Source organism: Oratosquilla oratoria, chromosome 18, assembly GCF_046742065.1.
Source record: "Oratosquilla oratoria isolate Oo_2021 chromosome 18, ASM4674206v1, whole genome shotgun sequence".
In the NCBI taxonomy this organism is placed as follows: domain Eukaryota; kingdom Metazoa; phylum Arthropoda; class Malacostraca; order Stomatopoda; family Squillidae; genus Oratosquilla; species Oratosquilla oratoria.
Window position 1 is genome coordinate 55,664,739 of NC_134794.1, and position 18,967 is coordinate 55,683,705.

The 18,967-nt window shown below is 39.8% G+C and overlaps 1 protein-coding gene across 1 annotated transcript in view; it reads right to left on the reverse strand.

Annotated features, from left to right (window-relative positions):
• LOC143034875 (mutS protein homolog 5-like) overlaps window positions 1–18,967 on the reverse strand; it is a 35,365-nt gene that overhangs the window by 1,167 nt on the left and 15,231 nt on the right. Inside the window, exons 8-9 of the mRNA XM_076201219.1 lie at window positions 9,412–9,549; window positions 80–978 (exon numbers count right to left, since the gene is read on the reverse strand). Of these exons, the coding sequence (XP_076057334.1) occupies window positions 80–978; window positions 9,412–9,549 (1,037 nt within the window). The remainder of the gene's footprint in view (window positions 1–79; window positions 979–9,411; window positions 9,550–18,967) is intronic.

An 18,967-nucleotide genomic window follows, 5' to 3' on the forward strand; every position in this document is an offset into this window, starting at 1 on the left:
GGATGACAATAACAACAACAACAACATACACACACAAATACATACTCAGTTCTCTCACCCATGTAGGAAAGGAACCCACCTCCTTGTGGCAAGTTGGGGTGGCGTTTGCCAGCTGGAGGTTGTGTTGTGCACAATCCTCAGAGGACGAACAAAGGCTCTGGGCGAAGGCGGGGTTCCGAAGATGGATCTGACCCCGAGGGAGTGAGTAGGAGAGGTCTCCGTCATGGCACAAACAGATGAGTTTTTTGAAGAGTGGCATAGAGAGTTCACGGGAGAGCTCAGCATCGTGGAAGAGGAGACTGAGTTGGGTGATGTGAGTGATGACGAAGTCTTAGTGGGGCTGTTTGAGTTTTGTTGAATGTGATAGCGTGAACTCGCCCACTTGTCGCCAGTAGTCGAAGACAAAAGGGCACTCTTGGGTGCTGTCCAACTGCAAGGACTCGGTGGGGAACCACTTCGGTCCTTGGATGCTGCCATCATCTCCAGGATCGTCGTAGTCTGGGAGGTTGAAGTTGTCGAATCTCGAGCCGCTGGTGGTGGTGGTAGTGGGGTCGTTGGAGTCCAGGAGGGCAAAGTAGTTGACCCTCGAGTCAGTGGCGCAGTCGTTGGAGTCTGGAAGGGGGAAGTTGTTGATGTCTGGAAGGAAGGAGTTGCTGAACCACCAAGGGGTGAAGTTGTCGGAGTGTTGAATCCTGATCCCGGTGGATTCAAAGGCGGAGAAGATGTAATTCGAATTTGGGTTGGAGAGGGGCCGTTGGGTGTCGAGGAGCGGTGCGGTGATGTTGGCGTCTGAAACCCCGCGGTGGTAGCAGCGCCCTGGGCGATGTTCCGTATGCGTTCCAAGAGAACAGGGAGCTCATCGCGTTCGAGGTCAAAGGTGAGGAAGAGCTGCACCACCTCAGTGTACCGCTGCCGCTCTTCCTGGACCAGTTCAAGGTACTTGCTGGGCAAACGGCCAGCCTTCATACAGTCCATCACCTGTAGGGAGGGGCAATGGGGAGGGAGAAAGGGAGGAGTGGAAGAGAGAATATATAAATAAATTAATAAAAGAACCCACACACACACATATATATATATTAATAGTATATATGGGCAGGAGATTTTCTCTTATACATACTTCCTTCAAAGTGATGGCTTATTGTGCATTTATTACTTTCTTTTAAGTATTTTCCATATGGCTTACTATGGATTTGTGTTCCTTTGAAAGGAGGTTTATGACTTTACTGTAGGTGGTCATATTTGCTATATTGCAACTTCGGGTTCAAGACCCTTCTTCATTAGCTCTAAGAAATATTCTATCTGGTCAGGATAAGAATTATTCCAGTGTTATGTTTAATTATTTTACTATATATACTTAAATTTCTGTGCTTATTTTTTAATGGGGGAGGTCACCGGTCACCTGGAGGCAGTTACCTGGTAACTCAGGCAGTGATGAAATGTCACGTGCTAGGGGAAGCCTCTGACTTCATGTTGTGACAAAATGTCTTGTGCTTGAGATTGTGGCATTATTGTCTCGGCTTTGATTTGTGGGGTTATGTCTCATGTTTGGCTTTGTGGTAATTTGTCTCATGTTTGGCTTTGTGGTAATTTGTCTCATGCTTGGGAGGGCCCTAAGGTCATCTGCTTGTATATTTGGATTTGGGCTCAACTCTTTAATGTATAGTGCTTCTAGGATTGGGAGGCATCTATTATCTGTACATATTTCTAAAATCTCGGAGTTTTCTTCAAGGATGCTTCTTGTTAATGTTGTGCTATGGACTTCTCTTAAACGATTTTTTGGGACTCCTGATGTCAGGTGGTGGTAAGAAAGGTGACGGGATAACCTCATAGTCGTCATGCCAATATAGGTGGAGGGGGGGGCTTCACAGTTCTCTCGTGTACAAGTAAAACTATAGATGACATGTGATTTCTGAAGTTCCTTTCTTTCTTGGTGGGGACTGTTTTTAAGAAGGAAGTGGCTGGTCTTCCTTGTCTTATAATAGATCACCAAGTTTATTATTTTCTCAGAATTAGTTGGTTTGATATTCCTCTTTATAACATGTTTCATTATATGCTCATCTTCTTTATGGGGGCTGAAGAGAATATAGATTTATAATAGATGTTATTATTATTATCATTTTTTTTTTTTTGCATTTTGATTATCTTTATTATCTTTATACCAACTGTCCATTATTTTCTTTGTCCGATAATCTCTTTCTCACTGAAGCCATTATTGATTAGTACTTGGGTGGACTGTTCGATTTCATTATGTACTTGTTTCCATGTAACCTAGTTGTATTTTATGGGAAGGGGAGCTATGCTCGTGGTGTCCCGCCTCTGTATCTCACAGTGTCTAGTTTACTCTTAAACTCATGAATGGTTTTTGCGCACTCTATTTCACTGTCCAGTTTGTTCCAAGTGTCTACCACTCTATGTTGAATTTTTTTTTTCTTCAGATCTCATCTATAGCTACAGTGGGTGAGTGCTCTTCAGATGTAGGCACCAATTGTAGAATCCTTGTATCTCTGAAGGCACTCACCACAACCATTCAGGCAAAAATCCTCAAAGTCAAGGACCACCTCGACATGAGAGGCACACAAACACTTGCCGCAGCCACCACAAACACATCACACCTGCTACACTACATAGCAGAACACCCACAACCACCAAATACCAGCCTCCGGAAACATATTCATAATCATATCACTCACCGCTCCATTAACACACTGAAAGACAACACACTGCTGCATGCCAGACCCCCTGATATCCACCCTTCTGAATCCTCTCTCCCACAAAAGGACAGAGTCCACCTGGCCAGACTGCGGTGCGGCCACCACCCAGCACTTCTAAGCTATCAGAAGAGACTGGATGACCGCATTGTGAACAGCTGCCCAGGATGTAACACTTCACCCTATACCATACAACACATAATGGAAGACTGCATTATACACAATCATGCACGCAAACAACACAACATACACTCTATAAAGGATTTGTGGGAAATCCCAGTTTCAGCAGTGGCATTCCTTGGGGAGACGGGACTGCTTGGACAGACAGTCTAGGGAACGACAACAACAATAACAACCATTAAGGCAATGTCCAGGGTTGTTGTTGTTGTTGTCGTTCCCTAGACTGTCTGTCCGAGCAGTCCCGTCTCCCCAAGGAAGGCCACAGCCGAAACTGGGTTTTCCCACAAATCCTTTATAGAGTGTATGTTGTGTTGTTTGCGTGCATGATTGTGTATAATGCAGTCTTCCATTATGTGTTGTATGGTATGGGGTGAAGTGTTACATCCTGGGCAGCTGTTCACAACACGGTCGTCCAGCCTCTTCTGGTAGCTTAGAAGTGCTGGGTGGTGACCGCATCGCAGTCTGGCCAAGTGGACTCTGTCCTTACGTGGGAGAGAGGATTCAGAAGGGTGGATATCAGGGGGTCTGGCATGTAGCAGTGTGTTGTCTTTCAGTGTGTTAATGGAGCGGTGAGTGATATGATTATGAATATGTTTCCGGAGGCTGGTATTTGGTGGTTGTGGAGGAAGAGAAGAGAGTATCTGTGTGTAATAAAGGTCTATGGGTGTAGTTTTAATGTTTCTTGGTGTGTGTGGGTGTTCTGCTATGTAGTGTAGCGGGTGTGATGTGTTTGTGGTGGCTGCAGCAAGTGTTTGTGTGCCTCTCATGTCGAGGTGGTCCTTGACTCTGAGGACTTTTGTTTCATGGTGTAAATGGTCTGTAGGTGATGTATTTGTGCAGCCTGTAATTGTTTTTAGGGCTTTGTTTTGTATGATTTGAAGGGTGTTGTGGTGTGTCTCACTGAGATTAGGAGCCCATGCAGGACTCGCATAATTCATCACTGAGCGTACGCATTGTTTGTATATTGTTATATTAGTTTCTTTGTTTTGTCCAAATGTTGTTCCAGTGATTGACTTGAGTGCGTTAAGTCTAGGTGTGCATTTGTTTTTTATGTTTGTGAGGTGTTGTTTGAAAGACATGGATGTATCGTATGTTACACCAAGAATTTTCGGTGTGTTTGTGTGTGGTATTAGAGTGTTGTTGATGTAGAGATGAGGTATGTATTTGTGTTCTTTTGTCCAGTTGGTGAGAAGTGTTGCTGTAGATTTGGTTGGAGCTATTTTGAGTCTGTTTGTGATGAACCATGTGTTGAGTGTGTCAAGGTAAGGCTGGATTATTTCTGCAGCTTTGTCTGTGTTACGATGTGTGCATGTGATTGTTATGTCGTCTGCGTAGGAAGAGATTTGTATTTCTGAGGTGTCTGGCGTGGGTAAGTCATGCATGTATAGATTAAATAATGTGGGGGATAGAACTGAGCCCTGTGGTACTCCGTTCTTAATGTTTCTGATGTGCGATGATTGGCCATTATATGACACATGAGCATTCCTGCCTGCCAGATAATTGGCCAGCCATCTTTTGGTGTTATTGTGCATGTCTGTGTTATATATTTTATTTGTTAGGTTGTGGCGGGGGATAGCATCAAAAGCTTTACTAATGTCCAATGTTATAAGAAGTGTTCTGTGGTGGGGCCTATCTGAATTGATGCCATCTAAAATTCTTTGTGTGAGGTTTGTCAGAAGAGTGTTTGTGGAGTGTAGTGGCCTAAAACCGTGTTGTGAGTCAGCAAGGGGAATATATGGTGTGACAAGTTTAAGTATTAGGCGTTCAATGACTTTAGAGGGGGTGCAGAGAAGTGTGATTGGGCGGTGCGATGTTGGGATTGTTGGGTCTTTGTTCGGTTTTGGAATGGTGATTATTTTACCATGCTTCCAGATGTCGGGTATAGTGTTGTGTGAATAGCTGTAGTTTGCAATGTTTGTGAGTGCGTGTATACCTTGTGGTCCAATGTGTTTTAGGTGGATGTTGCTTATGTTATCAGGGCCACAGGCAGATGAGTGCTTGAGACTATGCATTATGAGTTTTGTCTGACTGTCTATGAAGGGTGTATAGTCTGAGTCTGTGGGAAAGTCTTTCTTACGTCGAATGGTGCGTCGGTCGTCAGGGTGAGATGTAAGATGGCTCGTCTGTGCGAAATGACGTATGAGTGCGTTTGCTTGTTGTCTGTTTGAGGGTAGATTATCTGTTGTTGTGATTATTGCTGCGTGAGAGCGTGTAGTGTTAGTGTTGGATAGTGTGATGCTGTTGAGTGTTTTGTACAATTTGCTGGTGTTTGTTTTGTGATCAAGTGTATTGATAAAGTTTTGCCAATTTTGTGTTTTTTGTTCATGTATTTTATTGGCAATCACAGTGTTTAGTGTTTGTATTTGGTCTGCTATGTTTTGAGGGATAGGTGTGGGGGTATCGTGTTTAAGTGTGTCACGTTGTCTGATGAGGCCTTGGATTTCTGGTGTGAAGTTGGGGTTGTGTGATTTTCTGTTGCCTCTAGGGATGTATCTCTTGTCTGCGTTTTGTATGATTGTATTAAAAGCGTGCACAGCATTGTTTATGTTTGTGATTGGTGTACTGTTAAGTGTTTCAAAATGTTGTTCTGTCTCTTCATTAAAGGCTTCCCAGTTAGCTCTCTTGTAATTGGTGTAAGTGTGTCTGTGGCCAGCTGGGGTGCATCTTGTTTTGGTGGTGATGATGATTGGAAGGTGGTCAGAACCAAGGGCTCCGACCACTCTCCATGATGTTGTTGGGGTTAGGCAGGGGGAGCAAAAGGTGATATCAGGAGAGGAGGGAGTGTAGAGGGCTTGGTATGGGATATGTGTATGATTATGCGTGTTGTTCATGATAGTCAATGAGTCGAATTGAGTCTGTATATCAAGCCCTCTGTCTGTGTCAGGGTTGTCGACAAACCAGGCAGACGACTTGGCGTTGAAGTCACCACCCATGATCAGGTTGGGGATTGAGGTTAGTTGGCTGAGTTGAGGTCTGAAGGTGTTTGGAACTGTGGGGGATGATTGGGGGGGAATGTACATGTTAACTATTGTTAGTGTTGAATTGTTGCCTGTGCGGATACGAATGGATTGGGTTTCAGTTGTGTTATCTGTGGTAGGGAGGAGAATTTTGGTTGTGGCACTTGTGTCCACAAAACAGATGGAATGGTGGATCAGGGTGATGAGTCCACCGCCATTGCCGTCAGTCCGGTCTTGTCTGATGGTGGTGTAATTATGAAATGATGGTGTTTTGTGTGAGTGTCTTAATTTTGTTTCTTGTAGAATTGCAATGTGTATGTTGTGTTGTTTGAGAAAGTGTTCAAGTTCATGTTTTTTAGTGTTAATTCCGTCAATGTTGTGTTGTAATATGTTGATGTTGTGTGTTTTGTATGTGTTGTATGTTGCCGTTTGGGGTTGAGGTTGGGGTGGTAGTGGGGAAGGTGTAGGATCTGGGTCAGAGGGGGGGAAAGGAGAGATCGGGGACAAAGGAAGGGGAGTACTAATCGGGGGTAAGGGCAAAGGGAAATTGGGAGTGGGTAAGGGTGTTGGCTGTGGTTGGGGAGGTGGGATTGGGGTTACTGGAGGGCAGGTAGAACATGTCCAAGTGTTTGTGTATTGGTTTGTGTCAGCAAGTGTTGTACAAGTGAGGTGGGCCCAGTTTTTGCACATATTGCACTGAACTGAGCCCTTTGTCTGTCTGCTCGAAGTAATGGGTTTAGAGCATGTTGGGCATGTGTATTTTGTGGTGGGCCCAGGATTGCTCTCCACATCTCCGGCTAAAAGTAGAAGAAGAGGGGTGATCGCCGGAAAATGACCCCTCAGTGCAGAAAAAACGTAACATTGTGTGTTGGAAAAAAAGGATTGTGGTACTCCCCCAGGTAGGCGTAGCTCCTCCTTGGGGATCGGTGCCATCTGCGTAGAGCTGATGGCCAGGGGTAGTTGCTGCTGATTGGCCCCCAACTCTTGGGGTTGGGGGGTGGTCCCACGACGTAGACGTTGCAGCTCCAGGACCTGCAGCTCCAGGACCATGTCCAGGGTTTGTGGGTTTGGTGTAAACTTCTTTGTTAAAAGAAAATTCAGTTTGTTTCACTAGGATATCAAGGAAGGGCAAAGCTCCATTAACACTATCTTCCATAGTGAAGGTGAGATCAGAGGTCTCTTGTAGTAGGAGTCATAGTTTTTCAGCTTCACTAGTGTTTTTGGTCTTTATGAAAATGTCGTCAATGTAGCGACAGTAAATGTCTGGTTTCTCTGTTTTTCTGAATACTTCTTCTTCTATGCTGCTCATGAAGAAGTTTGTCATTAAAACTCCAAGGGGGGATCCGATTGCCACTCCGTCAATTTGACAGTACTTATTTCCAAGGGGGCAAATGAACGGGACCTCTTTAGTGCAGCATTCAAGCAAACCGCATAGTGTAGATTTTGGGATATCTAGTTTTGGTGTGGTGTTGTCGTGGTATACTTGGTTGATGATGTAAATGATTGTACGGTTGACTGAGATATAGCCCTTCCACATCAAGAGAAGCAATCCTTCCTTTTGCAGAGTTTGTCTTCAGGATATCTAGGAAGTCAGATGTAGATTGCAGACTGTAGGTGGTAGGAGTGTAAGGGGTCAGTATGGTGCACAGTTTCTTAGCAAGTCGGTTTACTTTTTTCTTTAGTGATTCTGTGGGGTCTTTGTTGATCTTTTTAAACTTTGTGGTATCACAATAGCTAAAATATGTGAAAAAGTTATCAAAAGTAGATGGATTAAACATCTGCAAGAAAATAAGATACTGAATCCAAAGCAATTTGGCTTTAGACAAGGAAGATCTTGTGCCACCAACTTGATTTTTTTTATTCATGGCTAATAGACATAATACAAGAAAGGAATGGATGGGCAGATTGTGCTTTTCTAGATTTATAAAAAGCAATTGATAAAGTACAACACAAAAAACTAATAAGAAAACTCAAAACAACAGGTGTACAAGGAAAGTCAATGAAATGGATGGAAGATTTCTTGAACAGGAGAAAAATGAGGGTGGTAGTTAGAGACAAAAACTCAACCTGGGAAGAAATGATAAGTCTAGTCCCACAAGGTTCTGTACTAGCTCCGATAATGTTTACCATATATATAAATGACATGAATGAAGGTGTAGAATGTTATATGAACTTCTTTGCAGATGGTGCAAAACTACTAAAGAAAATAAGTGCAGAGAAAGACTGTGGATCACTTCAAAGAGATCTGGACAAAGTCTGGAAATGGAGCCAAAAGTGGGAAGTGAACTTCAACATCAAGAAATGTAGTATAATGGAGTTTGGAAAAAGCAAGAATAGAATATCAGGGCAATATAAGGTTGGTAAAAAAGAAGTAAAAAAAAGTTAGCTTGGAAAAGGACATAGGAGTAATTATTAGCAAAGACATGTCACCAGACAAGCATATAAACAAAATAGTCGGAGAAACCTACAATTTACTAAGAACAATAAATGTGGCCTTTAACTACATGGATAAGGAACTGGTACGGAAAATATTAGTCATGCTGATAAGACCAAGATTGGAGTATGCTGTGACACTATGGACACCCAACACAAAAAAGAATATACATACATATACCAAAGGCTTTTCCCCCTTACAAGGGAGGTAGCCAAAAAACAAAGGCATAAAAACCAATCCCACCCATTCCATCCCCAATACACTCTACTCCCCTCCACCCTCTACCCTCCCTCCCATCTTGGCACCTCCTGGATAATGGGTCATCCCTGTATCTTGTCCATTGCCCTGGGTCAGAAGCAGTGTTGCAAGATACAGCACATCCACAGCAAGGCCACTTCATTAAATCGCCGACCCCCCTCTCTGTCCCCCCATGCAGAAAAGGAGAAGACGGGGAGAAATCCCTTCAGGCTGCGTCAAATTTTTCTCACACATACCATCTCCCCCCCATCCCCCCAACCATTCCACCTCATGCAACACAACACAATCCATATACAACCATTTTCCATTCACCCCTGTCTTCTGTCCTCTCCCGTCCTTCCTCAACAGACATTCCCCTCTCCCCCAAAGCCCCTTTTACCCCATCTATCCATCTCATCCTAGGTCGCCCCCTCATGTTCACTCCCTCCACATCTGCCTTCCATACCTCTTTTACTAGTCTTTCTTCACTCAACACTTTCAAAATTTACATACAAAGATTGTCCAAACTGGAACTAATAACCCTGGGACAAAGAAGAGAAAGAGGAGATCTGATGGCCATTTACAGAATCATGAAAGGTATGGAAGTCATTGATAAAGATGATTTATTAATGTGGGACAGAAGAAATACAAGAGGACACAAATAAGAAACTCAAAAAGGATAGTTATAGAGATCTGAAAAAGAATAGTTTTCCACACAGGAATAAATTGGATGAAAAAATAGTATGTGCAAAAACCATACAAGAATTTAAGAACAAACTAGATACTGAGAGATACAAAGATGGGTCACTATGAGCATAGCTCCCTTCCCATATAATACAACTAGGTAAATATATTTATATATTAAATTATGCAGACAGACAGGTCAACAACTCACCTTGTTCGCCCGGTCAATCAATCTCTGAGGAAGGCCAATAGCATGGGCAACAGCCAGGGCATAGCTACGACTGGTGCGACCCTCCACCAGGCGGTACAGGGGAACCACACGATTCTCATCCTCCATGAAATCCATCATCTGTATTCAATTCTCATTGTGAGCACGAAATATATTTGGAATGAGATTATAGGCAGGAATGAGAAACTTATCATTGATGTTCTACACAGATATAGGATCCTAACCTTGTTATAGAACAAACTGAGCCCCTATTTCAACAAATTTGCACGTCATCCCAATAAAAAAAAATTGTGATCATGGGAAATTTTAACTATACAAATATTAACTGGGTAAATTTTGTAGAGTAGGAATTGCAAAACATTTTAGATGTGGTACAAGATAATTTCTTAAAACAATTATCAAGCCTACAAGGAGAAAGAATAATGTGGACCTACTTTTAACAAACAATAATGATTTACTAAGAAATGCACAAGAGGGTGATAGACTGGGTTATAGCGATCACCGAGAAATAATATTTAGCATTAAATGGGAAGAACTGAATAATAAGAAAACATTTTAATACCTGACTGTCAGAAGATCCAATTATGAAAAAGCTGAAAAAAAGTTTGGAACCAGTTCAGGTGCTGATAAACTTGTATCGAGTCATGAGTGTGAGGTCAGTAACATGGTCAGCCAGGTCATTAATGAGGGCAGGGGTCTAGTCCTAGGTCATGTCATGGTGGAAGGCACGAAACCTTCAAATGAGACAATATATGAGACCAGCCCAGAGGTAAATAATGGGGTCAGCGGCCTAGATGTAATGTATAGTGGTCAGTAATGTGGTTAGCTCAGAAGTCATTAACAAGGTCAAGGGTCTAAACCTAGGATCATGTCACAGGGGGAGGTAAGGGGCCTTCAGGTGAAATCATATACAAGGTAGGCCCAGTCAAGAACAGGGTTGCTAATTTTGTATGTCCAACGAACATTTATACCCTACAGGAAAGTTATATCGAAAACTAATACACTCAAATGGATAAGTTGAAAAATGAAATCTGAATAAAAAGAGGGCTTTATATTAGGATGAAAAGGAGAAAAACACACCTTAGGACTAGGTATAATGGAATGGCTAGACTGGTTAAAAAGAATGTGCATAGCAAAATGCAACTTTGAAATTAAGGTTGCCAGACAAGAGGGATCCAACCCAAAGGGCTTCTTTCATTTCTACTAACCTAAAAATAAGGAAATGATAGGCCCCAATTAAATCCAACATGGATGTCTTGATAGATTCAGAGGAAACTTTGAGTGAGGTGATTAATATATATTTTCTCTCAGTACTTACAAAGGAGAGGATAGATATGGTACCTGACTGCAACCCAATCTTCAGTGGGGATGAGGGAAGTAAATTAACATCAACATTAGCAGGGAAGTAGTCAAACAAATTAATAGACTTAAAGCCACAAAATCCATGGGTCCAGACAAAAATTTTCTGAGTGCTTAAAGAGTGTAAATTTGAAATCTGCATCCAGTAAATGGAAGTATTTAGTAAGTCAATTGACACTGGATTCATGCCTATTTCTTGGGGGCAGGCACACATCATTCCTCTTTTTAAAAAAGATGATAAATCTTCTATACACAACTGCAGGCCAATCAATTTGACGTCAATTATAGTAAAATTCTGGAATTGATAATGGCTGAATCAGGCCTCACATCCAGAGGCATTATTTGATTAACCCCTTCCATACGGTGCCGCACACGTAGGCGTCATGGACTTAGATCTCGGTGGCAGCAGCCAATGCCAGCCGTACGTCGTAATAATACTCGCATCATAAAATATAGTCACCGCTTATATCGATCGTTCTCTCTTCACCCGTGAATTTTGATAACCATAGAAAATGCGATTACAAAAGAATTAGAAAGAATGTCATTATGGAGGGGCGACTACAATAAATATAATCAAGACGCCGATATGGCAGCCTCGCGAATACACTCGCTCCCCATGACGCCTACGTGTGCGGCCCCGTATGGAAGGGGTTAATGACTCACAGCATGGGTTCACCAAGGGTAGGTCATGTGTAACTTATCTTTCATCCTTTTTACACTAATGTCTACAAGGTGCCAGATAACAATGATAGTTGCAAGGTTATTTTACTTTGACTTTTGTAAAGCATTTGACAAAATAACCCACCAGGGACTACTAAACAAAGTCAAAGCCCATGGCATAGGAGCAAAAGTGTTTGAATGGATTAGAGGATGGATTAGTGACAGAAAACAGCGGGTCACCTTTAATGGCATAAAATCCAAATGGGGGAATTTCCCAGGGCTCAATTTTGGGTCCTTTATTGGGTATTATGTATATAAAGGACTTGGGTTGTTGGCTGCATGTTATTGTGGGGTATTGGCTGCATATTATTGTGGGTTTAAGCTGCTCAGTGGCATGCAGCTGATACTTATGGACTATATGGGGTGCCCCTACGGACAAGAACTACACATCATTTTGTCTGTGATAGAGGAAATCTCTATTCATAGAGAAATTATATTTATCATACTGTCCCTACATTATGCTGGAGGAGAGAGAGTATATATGAGTGTGTATTTACCTAGTTGTATTTACCTAGTTGTATTTTACGGGAAGGGGAGCTATGCTCGTGGGGTCCCGTTTTCGTATCTCATTTTATCTAAATTATTTTTAAATTCATGTATTGTTTTTGCACACACCACTTTCTCATCTAACTTGTTCCAACTGTCTATTACTCTGTGAGGAAAGCTGTTCTTTTTCACATCTCTTCTATAGCTGTCTTTTTTTATTTTCTTTCCATGTCCTCTTGTATTTCTGTCATCCCATTTTATCAGATTCTCTCTATCAGTAATTTCTATGCCTTTCATGATTCTGTAAATAGCTATCAAATCTCCTCTCTCTCTTCTTTGCTCTAGTGTCTGTAGTTCAAGTTTTGCTAGTCTCTCTTCATATGATAGTTTTGAGAGTGTTGGTGCCAATTTTGTAATTGCTCTTTGTATTCTTTCAAGTTTTTTTTTATGCATTTTTTTTGCACTTGGTGACCATATCGTTGCTGCATATTCCAATCTTGGTCTTATCAGAGTGATTAGAATTTTCTTCACCATTTCTTCATCCAGGTATGTAAATGCCACTTTGATTGTTCTTATCAAATTATAGGTTTCTCCAAAAATCTTATTTATATGTTTTTCAGGTGACATATTATTCATAATAATGACTCCCAGGTCCTTTTCATTTTCTACTTTTTTTATTCCTTCTTCTCCCAATTTATATGCTCCTGTTATTCTGTTTTTACTTTTTCCAAATTCCATTATACTACACTTTTTTGTATTGAACTCCATCTCCCACTTCCTACTCCATTCCTGTACTATATTTAGATCTCTTTGTAGTGATTCACAATCTTCTTCCGTGTTCACTTTTTTCAATAGTTTTGCATCATCTGCAAAAAAGCTCATATAACTTTCAATTCCTTCATCCATATTATTAATATATATAGCAAACATTATTGGGGCCAGAACTGTTCCTTATTACTTCATCCCATTTTGAGTGTTGATCTCTTATCACTACTCTCATTTTTCTTTCTTGCAAAAAGTCTTCCATCCAATTTAGCAGTTTGCCCTGTATTCCTCCTTCAGTTTCTAATTTCTTAAGCAACTTCTTATGTGGTACTTTGTCAAAAGCTTTCTTTAGGTCTAGAAATGCACAATCAGCCCATCCATCTCTTTCTTGTATTATATCTATTAGTCTTGTATAGAAACATATTAAATTGGTGACGCATGATCGTCCTTGTCTGAATCCAAATTGCTTTGGATTGAGCCCATTGTTTTTTTCTAAATATTTTACCCATCTATTTTTGACAATTCTTTCACAAATTTTTGCTATTGTACTTGTTAGAGAGACTGGCCTATAGTTGTTAGGGTCTTCTTTATTTCCTCCTTTATATACAGGTACTATATTTGCTTTTTTCCAATCTTCTGGAACTTTACCTTATTTCAAGGAACTGTTTATTATGCTATGTATTGTCTGCTAGTTCATTTCTGCATTCTTTCAAAATCCAGTTTGCTATCTCATCTGGTCCATGTGATTTTCTGACATCAAGATTACTCAAGTGGTTCAATATTTCATTCTTTGTTACTTCTATTTCTTTCATAGGGGGGACTTTCTCTTTCCATTCGATCTCTTCAGGTTGTATGTTCTCCCTTGTAAACACCGATTTAAAATGTTTGTTCATAATTTCCGCCATTTCAATTTCCTCTGTGTATTCAACTCTTCCTTGTCTTAATTTCTACAAATCTTGTTTGTTTTTCAGTTTGTTGTTTACAAATCTGTAGAATAGTTTTGGTTGATCTTTACATTTTTCTATGACATCTTTTTAATATTTTCTCTTTTCCTCTCTGCACGCTTGTACATATTCATTTCTATAACAAGTATATATTTTCCATTTTTCTGGTCTTCTGTTTTTCTTCCATTTGGTCCAAGCTTTGTCTCTTTTGTCTATTATCTCCCTACAACTTTTGTTGTACCAGCATTTTACATATTCTTTTTCTTGTTTTTGTCTTGGGACATACTTTTCTACTCCTTTTTTATAGATTTTTGTCAAAATATTCCATTTCTCTTCTACTCTTGTATCTTCTTTGTGTATTCTTTCCCAGTTTTCATTTTGGAAGAATTCTCTTATTTTATCAAAATTTGTTTTTTCATACATCAATCTTCCTTTTCTATATTGTTCATTTCTTTTCATGTATTTTTTCTCATTTAGTTCTAGTTCTATCAATATGTGGTCACTTTTGCTTATTGGTGCCTGGTATTCTATCTTTTCCACTATTTTAGGTTCTGATGTGATTACTAGGTCTAGTCTCAATGGTTCTTCTTCATTTCTATACCTAGTGTTCTCTTGGATCCATTGTGTCATTGTGTGGTCAATAATCATCTCAAGTAGAACACTTCCCCATGAGTCTTCTCCACCCTTTACGTTCATCTCTTCCCAGCATATTTCTTTGCAATTATAGTCGCCCATCATAACTATTCTTCCTCCATCTTCCATTATCTCGTTTAGTGTTACTCTTGTGTCTTCTAACATGCTTTTATGTTCATTCTCTTCCCATGAGGCTGTTTTTGGGGGCACGTAGTTTATTACAAACTTTCTGCTCTTCTTATCTCTATCTTCTACTTCTATCATTATCATCTCTACTCTATTGTTCCCATATGTGACTCTCTTCATGTTTATATCCTTCTTAGTCAGGAACATAACTCCACCCCCTTGTTTTATCTTTCTGTTTCTAATCCAATAATTATATGCATTGTGTCCTATGCTGTTGGGTGGTAGTGGGCCTTTTAATTTTGTCTCAACAATTCCCATTATGTCCGGATCTTTTTCTTTCAGATATTTGTTCAATTCATTCAGTCCTGTTATTAATCCATCTATATTTGTGTAGGATACTCTTAACTTTCTGTTATTTCCATTGTATTCTCTGTTTCTTTTGTGTTTCTCTCTTTTATGTTCCATTTCTTCAGTTTCATATTCACTACTCTCCAGTAGAATTCTTGTTTTTCTGTCTCCGTTCTGGCCTCGTTTTTTTTCTTAGCTTCATGTCTATTCCTTATTTCCTCCTCTCTTTCCTCTTTATTCATTTCCCTTTTTATCCATACCTTTTTATATTGTTCACTTGTTGCTAGTTTCCCTGTTTTGGATAAGATATTCTCAGCCGTAGTTTGTGACCTGAATTTAATCTTAATTGGTCTGGTCTTGTCTGTACTATATTTCCCGAGCCTGAATTTCTCTTCGATTTGTTTAATTATTTCTGGTTCATCTTCCTGAACTAATTCTAGTAAATTTCTTACTTTTTCATTTTCCTCTTTGAGTCTTGTGGTTCTATCTGGGTTATGTTTCTCTTCCATTCCTAATATAATTATACATTTCTTTCTGTCTGCTAAGTCTCTTACTATATTCTCCTTCTGTCTCATCACTTTAATAACTGAGTCTTCAGTTTGTTCGTTCATTTGCTGTCTGATTATGTCAGTGAATGCAACTTTGCTATTTTCTTGGATTTTTTTCCAACCCTCCTTGTTCTCTTTATTATTCTCCTTTAAGACTTTATTCTCTTCTTTTACTTCTTTTAACTGTTTTTTTAATTCTTCAATTTCCTTAGTTAAGTTTTTGTTCGCCTTCTCTAGTTTTTCCAATTGTTCAACTCTCTGCACAATATTGTACGTGACCGAACTTAAATTCCCAGTGCTTGATCATCTTATCGAGTTTCTCTTCTAGTCTTGTTAATCAGGGGGGGGGTTGTGTCCCCCCCACCCTCTTTAAATCCCTGGAAAATATTCTCATCATCTTCTACTGTATTGCTCTTATCTATACTTCTAATCTTTACATTTTTGTTAGACATTTCATCATCGCTAAATTGGTCCGGACCTCGTTTGTTTAGATTTCGTCTGCCTGCCTGGGCCAAGTCCTCACCTTCCTCATTTCCTTCCATTTCCCTCAGTAATCCCTCCCCTTCTCCTTTTTCCTTACTTTCCCTCCACCACGAGCAATTTCCCCCCACCCTGTAAATACAATAGGTACTTCCTTTGCTTTGGGATCCACGAAAATTTCACTTTTTCTTCAGAACGTCCTCTACGCCGTCTGTTCGATGAAGTGTGTGTATTTACCTAGTTGTATTTACCTAGTTGTATTTTGCGGGAAGGGGAGCTATGCTCGTGATGTCCCGCCTTTGTATCTTGCAGTGTCTAGTTTGTTTTTAAACTCATGAATGGTTTTTGCGCATACTATTTCATTGTCCAGTTTGTTCCAAGTGTCCAAAACTCTATGAGGAAAACTGTTTTTCTTCAGTTCTCTTCTATAGCTATGTTTTTTTTATTTTCTTTCCATGTCCTCTTGTGTTTCTTTTGTCCCAGTTAAGTAAGCTCTCACTATCGAGTACCTCTGTGCCTTTCATGATTCTGTAGATGGTCAATAGGTCACCTCTCTCTCTTCTTTGCTCCAGTGTCGGTAACTCCAGTTTAGCCAATCTCTCTTCGTATGATAGGTTTGCAAGTGCAGGTGCCATTTTTGTAGCTGCTCTTTGGATTCTTTCTATTTTCTTTATATTCTTTTTGGTACTGGGGGACCACAATGTCGCTGCATACTCTAATCTAGGCCTTATCAATGTAACCAATATTTTTTTCATCATGTCTTCGTCCAAGTATGTAAACGCCACTTTTATTGATCTTAGCAAGTTGTAAGTCTCCCCGACAATTTTGTTAATCTGTATATCATAGGACAAGTCGTTCGTGATAATTACTCCCAAATCTTTTTCGGATCCTACTTTCTTTACTTCTTTGGTTCCAATTGTATATTTTCCTGATATTCTGTTTTTGCTTTTTCCAAACTCCATTATGCTACACTTCTTAGTATTAAAATCCACTTCCCATTTCTGACTCCAGTTCCATACCCTATTTAGGTCTTCTTGCAGTGCTTCACAGTCCTCATCAGTTTCTATTTTCCTTAGCAGTTTGGCGTCATCGGCAAAGAAGCTCATGTAGCAGTTCACGTCCTCATCCATGTCATTCATATAGATAGCAAACATTATTGGTGCCAGCACAGATCCTTGCGGTACTCCACTGATCACCTCTTTCCAGTCTGAATATTTTTCTCTGAGCACTACTCTCATCTTTCTACCAGTCAGAAAGTCCTCTATCCATTTTAGTAGGTTTCCCTGTATTCCTCCTATGTGTTCCAGTTTTTTTAGTAGTTTTCTGTGTGGTACTTTGTCAAAGGCTTTTTGCAAGTCTAGGAATGCACAATCAGCCCATCCATTTCTTTCTTGCACTATGTCTATTAGTCTTGAGTAAAAGCATATTAAGTTTGTGGAGCATGATCTTCCTTGTCTGAATCCGAATTGTCTTGGGTTTAATATGTCATTGTCTTCCAGATGTTTTACCCATCTATTCTTGATTATTTTCTCACAAATTTTGGCTATGGTGCTTGTTAGTGATACTGGCCTATAGTTGGTGGGTTCTTCTTTGTTTCCTCCTTTGTGTATTGGTACAATGTTAGCGTTTTTCCAGTCCTCGGGTATCTTTCCTTCTTTGAGTGAGCTGTTTATTAAGATGTGTATTTTGTCTGTTAGTTCTTCTTTGCACTCCTTTAGGATCCAATTTGCAATACCGTCCGGGCCATGTGATTTTCTGACATCCAGCCTTGATAAATGTTCTGATATTTCCTTTAGTGATGCTGTAAACTCATTCATGAGGGGAGATTTCTTGTTTTTGTCTATGTCACAATTTGGTATTTTCTCTCTGGTGAAAACAGATTTAAAGTGATTGTTCATGACTTCGGCCATCTCTAAATCTTCTGCGTATTCTATGTTTCCTTGGCGTGTGTATTTACCTAGTTGTATTTACCTAGTTGTATTTTACGGGAAGGGGAGCTATGCTCGTGGGGTCCCGTCTTCATATCTCATTTTATCTAAACTATTTTTAAATTCATGTATTGTTTTTGCACACACCACTTTCTCATCTAACTTGTTCCAACTGTCTATTGCTCTGTGAGGAAAGCTGTTCTTTTTAAAATCTCTTCTATAGCTGTCTTTTTTTATTTTCTTTCCGTGTCCTCTTGTATTTCTGTCATCCCATTTTATCAGATTCTCTCTATCAGTAATTTCTATGCCTTTCATGATTCTGTAAATAGCTATCAAATCTCCTCTCTCTCTTCTTTGCTCTAGTGTCTGTAGTTTAAGTTTTTGTAGTCTCTCTTCATATGATAGTTTTGAGAGTGTTGGTGCCAGTTTTGTAATTGCTCTTTGTATCCTTTCAAGTTTTTTTATACATTTTTTTGTACTTGGTGACCATATCGTTGCTGCATATTCCAATCTTGGTCTTATCAGGGTGATTAGGATTTTCCTCACCATTTCTTCATCCAGGTATGTAAATGCCACTTTGATTGTTCTTATTAAATTATAAGTTTCTCCAAAAATCTTATTTATATGTTTCTCAGGTGACATATTATTCATAACAATGACTCCCAGGTCCTTCTCATTTTCTACTTTTTTTATTCCTTCTTCTCCCAAATTATATGATCCTGCTATTCTGTTTTTGCTTTTTCCAAATTCCATTATACTACACTTTTTTGTATTGAACTCCATCTCCCACTTCCTACTCCATTCTTGTACTTTATTTAGATCCCTCTGTAGTGATTCACAATCTTCTTCAGTTTTCACTCTTTTCAGTAGTTTTGCATCATCTGCAAAGAAGCTCATATAGCTTTCAATTCCTTCATCCATATCATTAATATATATAGCAAACATTATTGGGGCCAGAACTGTTCCCTGCGGGACACCGCTTATTACTTCATTCCATTTTGAGTGCTGATCTCTTATCACTACTCTCATTTTTCTTTCTTGCAAAAAGTCTTCCATCCAATTTAGCAATTTACCTTGTATTCCTCCTTCATATTCTAATTTCTTAAGCAACTTCTTATGTGGTACTTTGTCAAAAGCTTTTTTTAGGTCTAGAAATGCACAATCAGCCCATCCATCTCTTTCTTGTATTATATCTATTAGC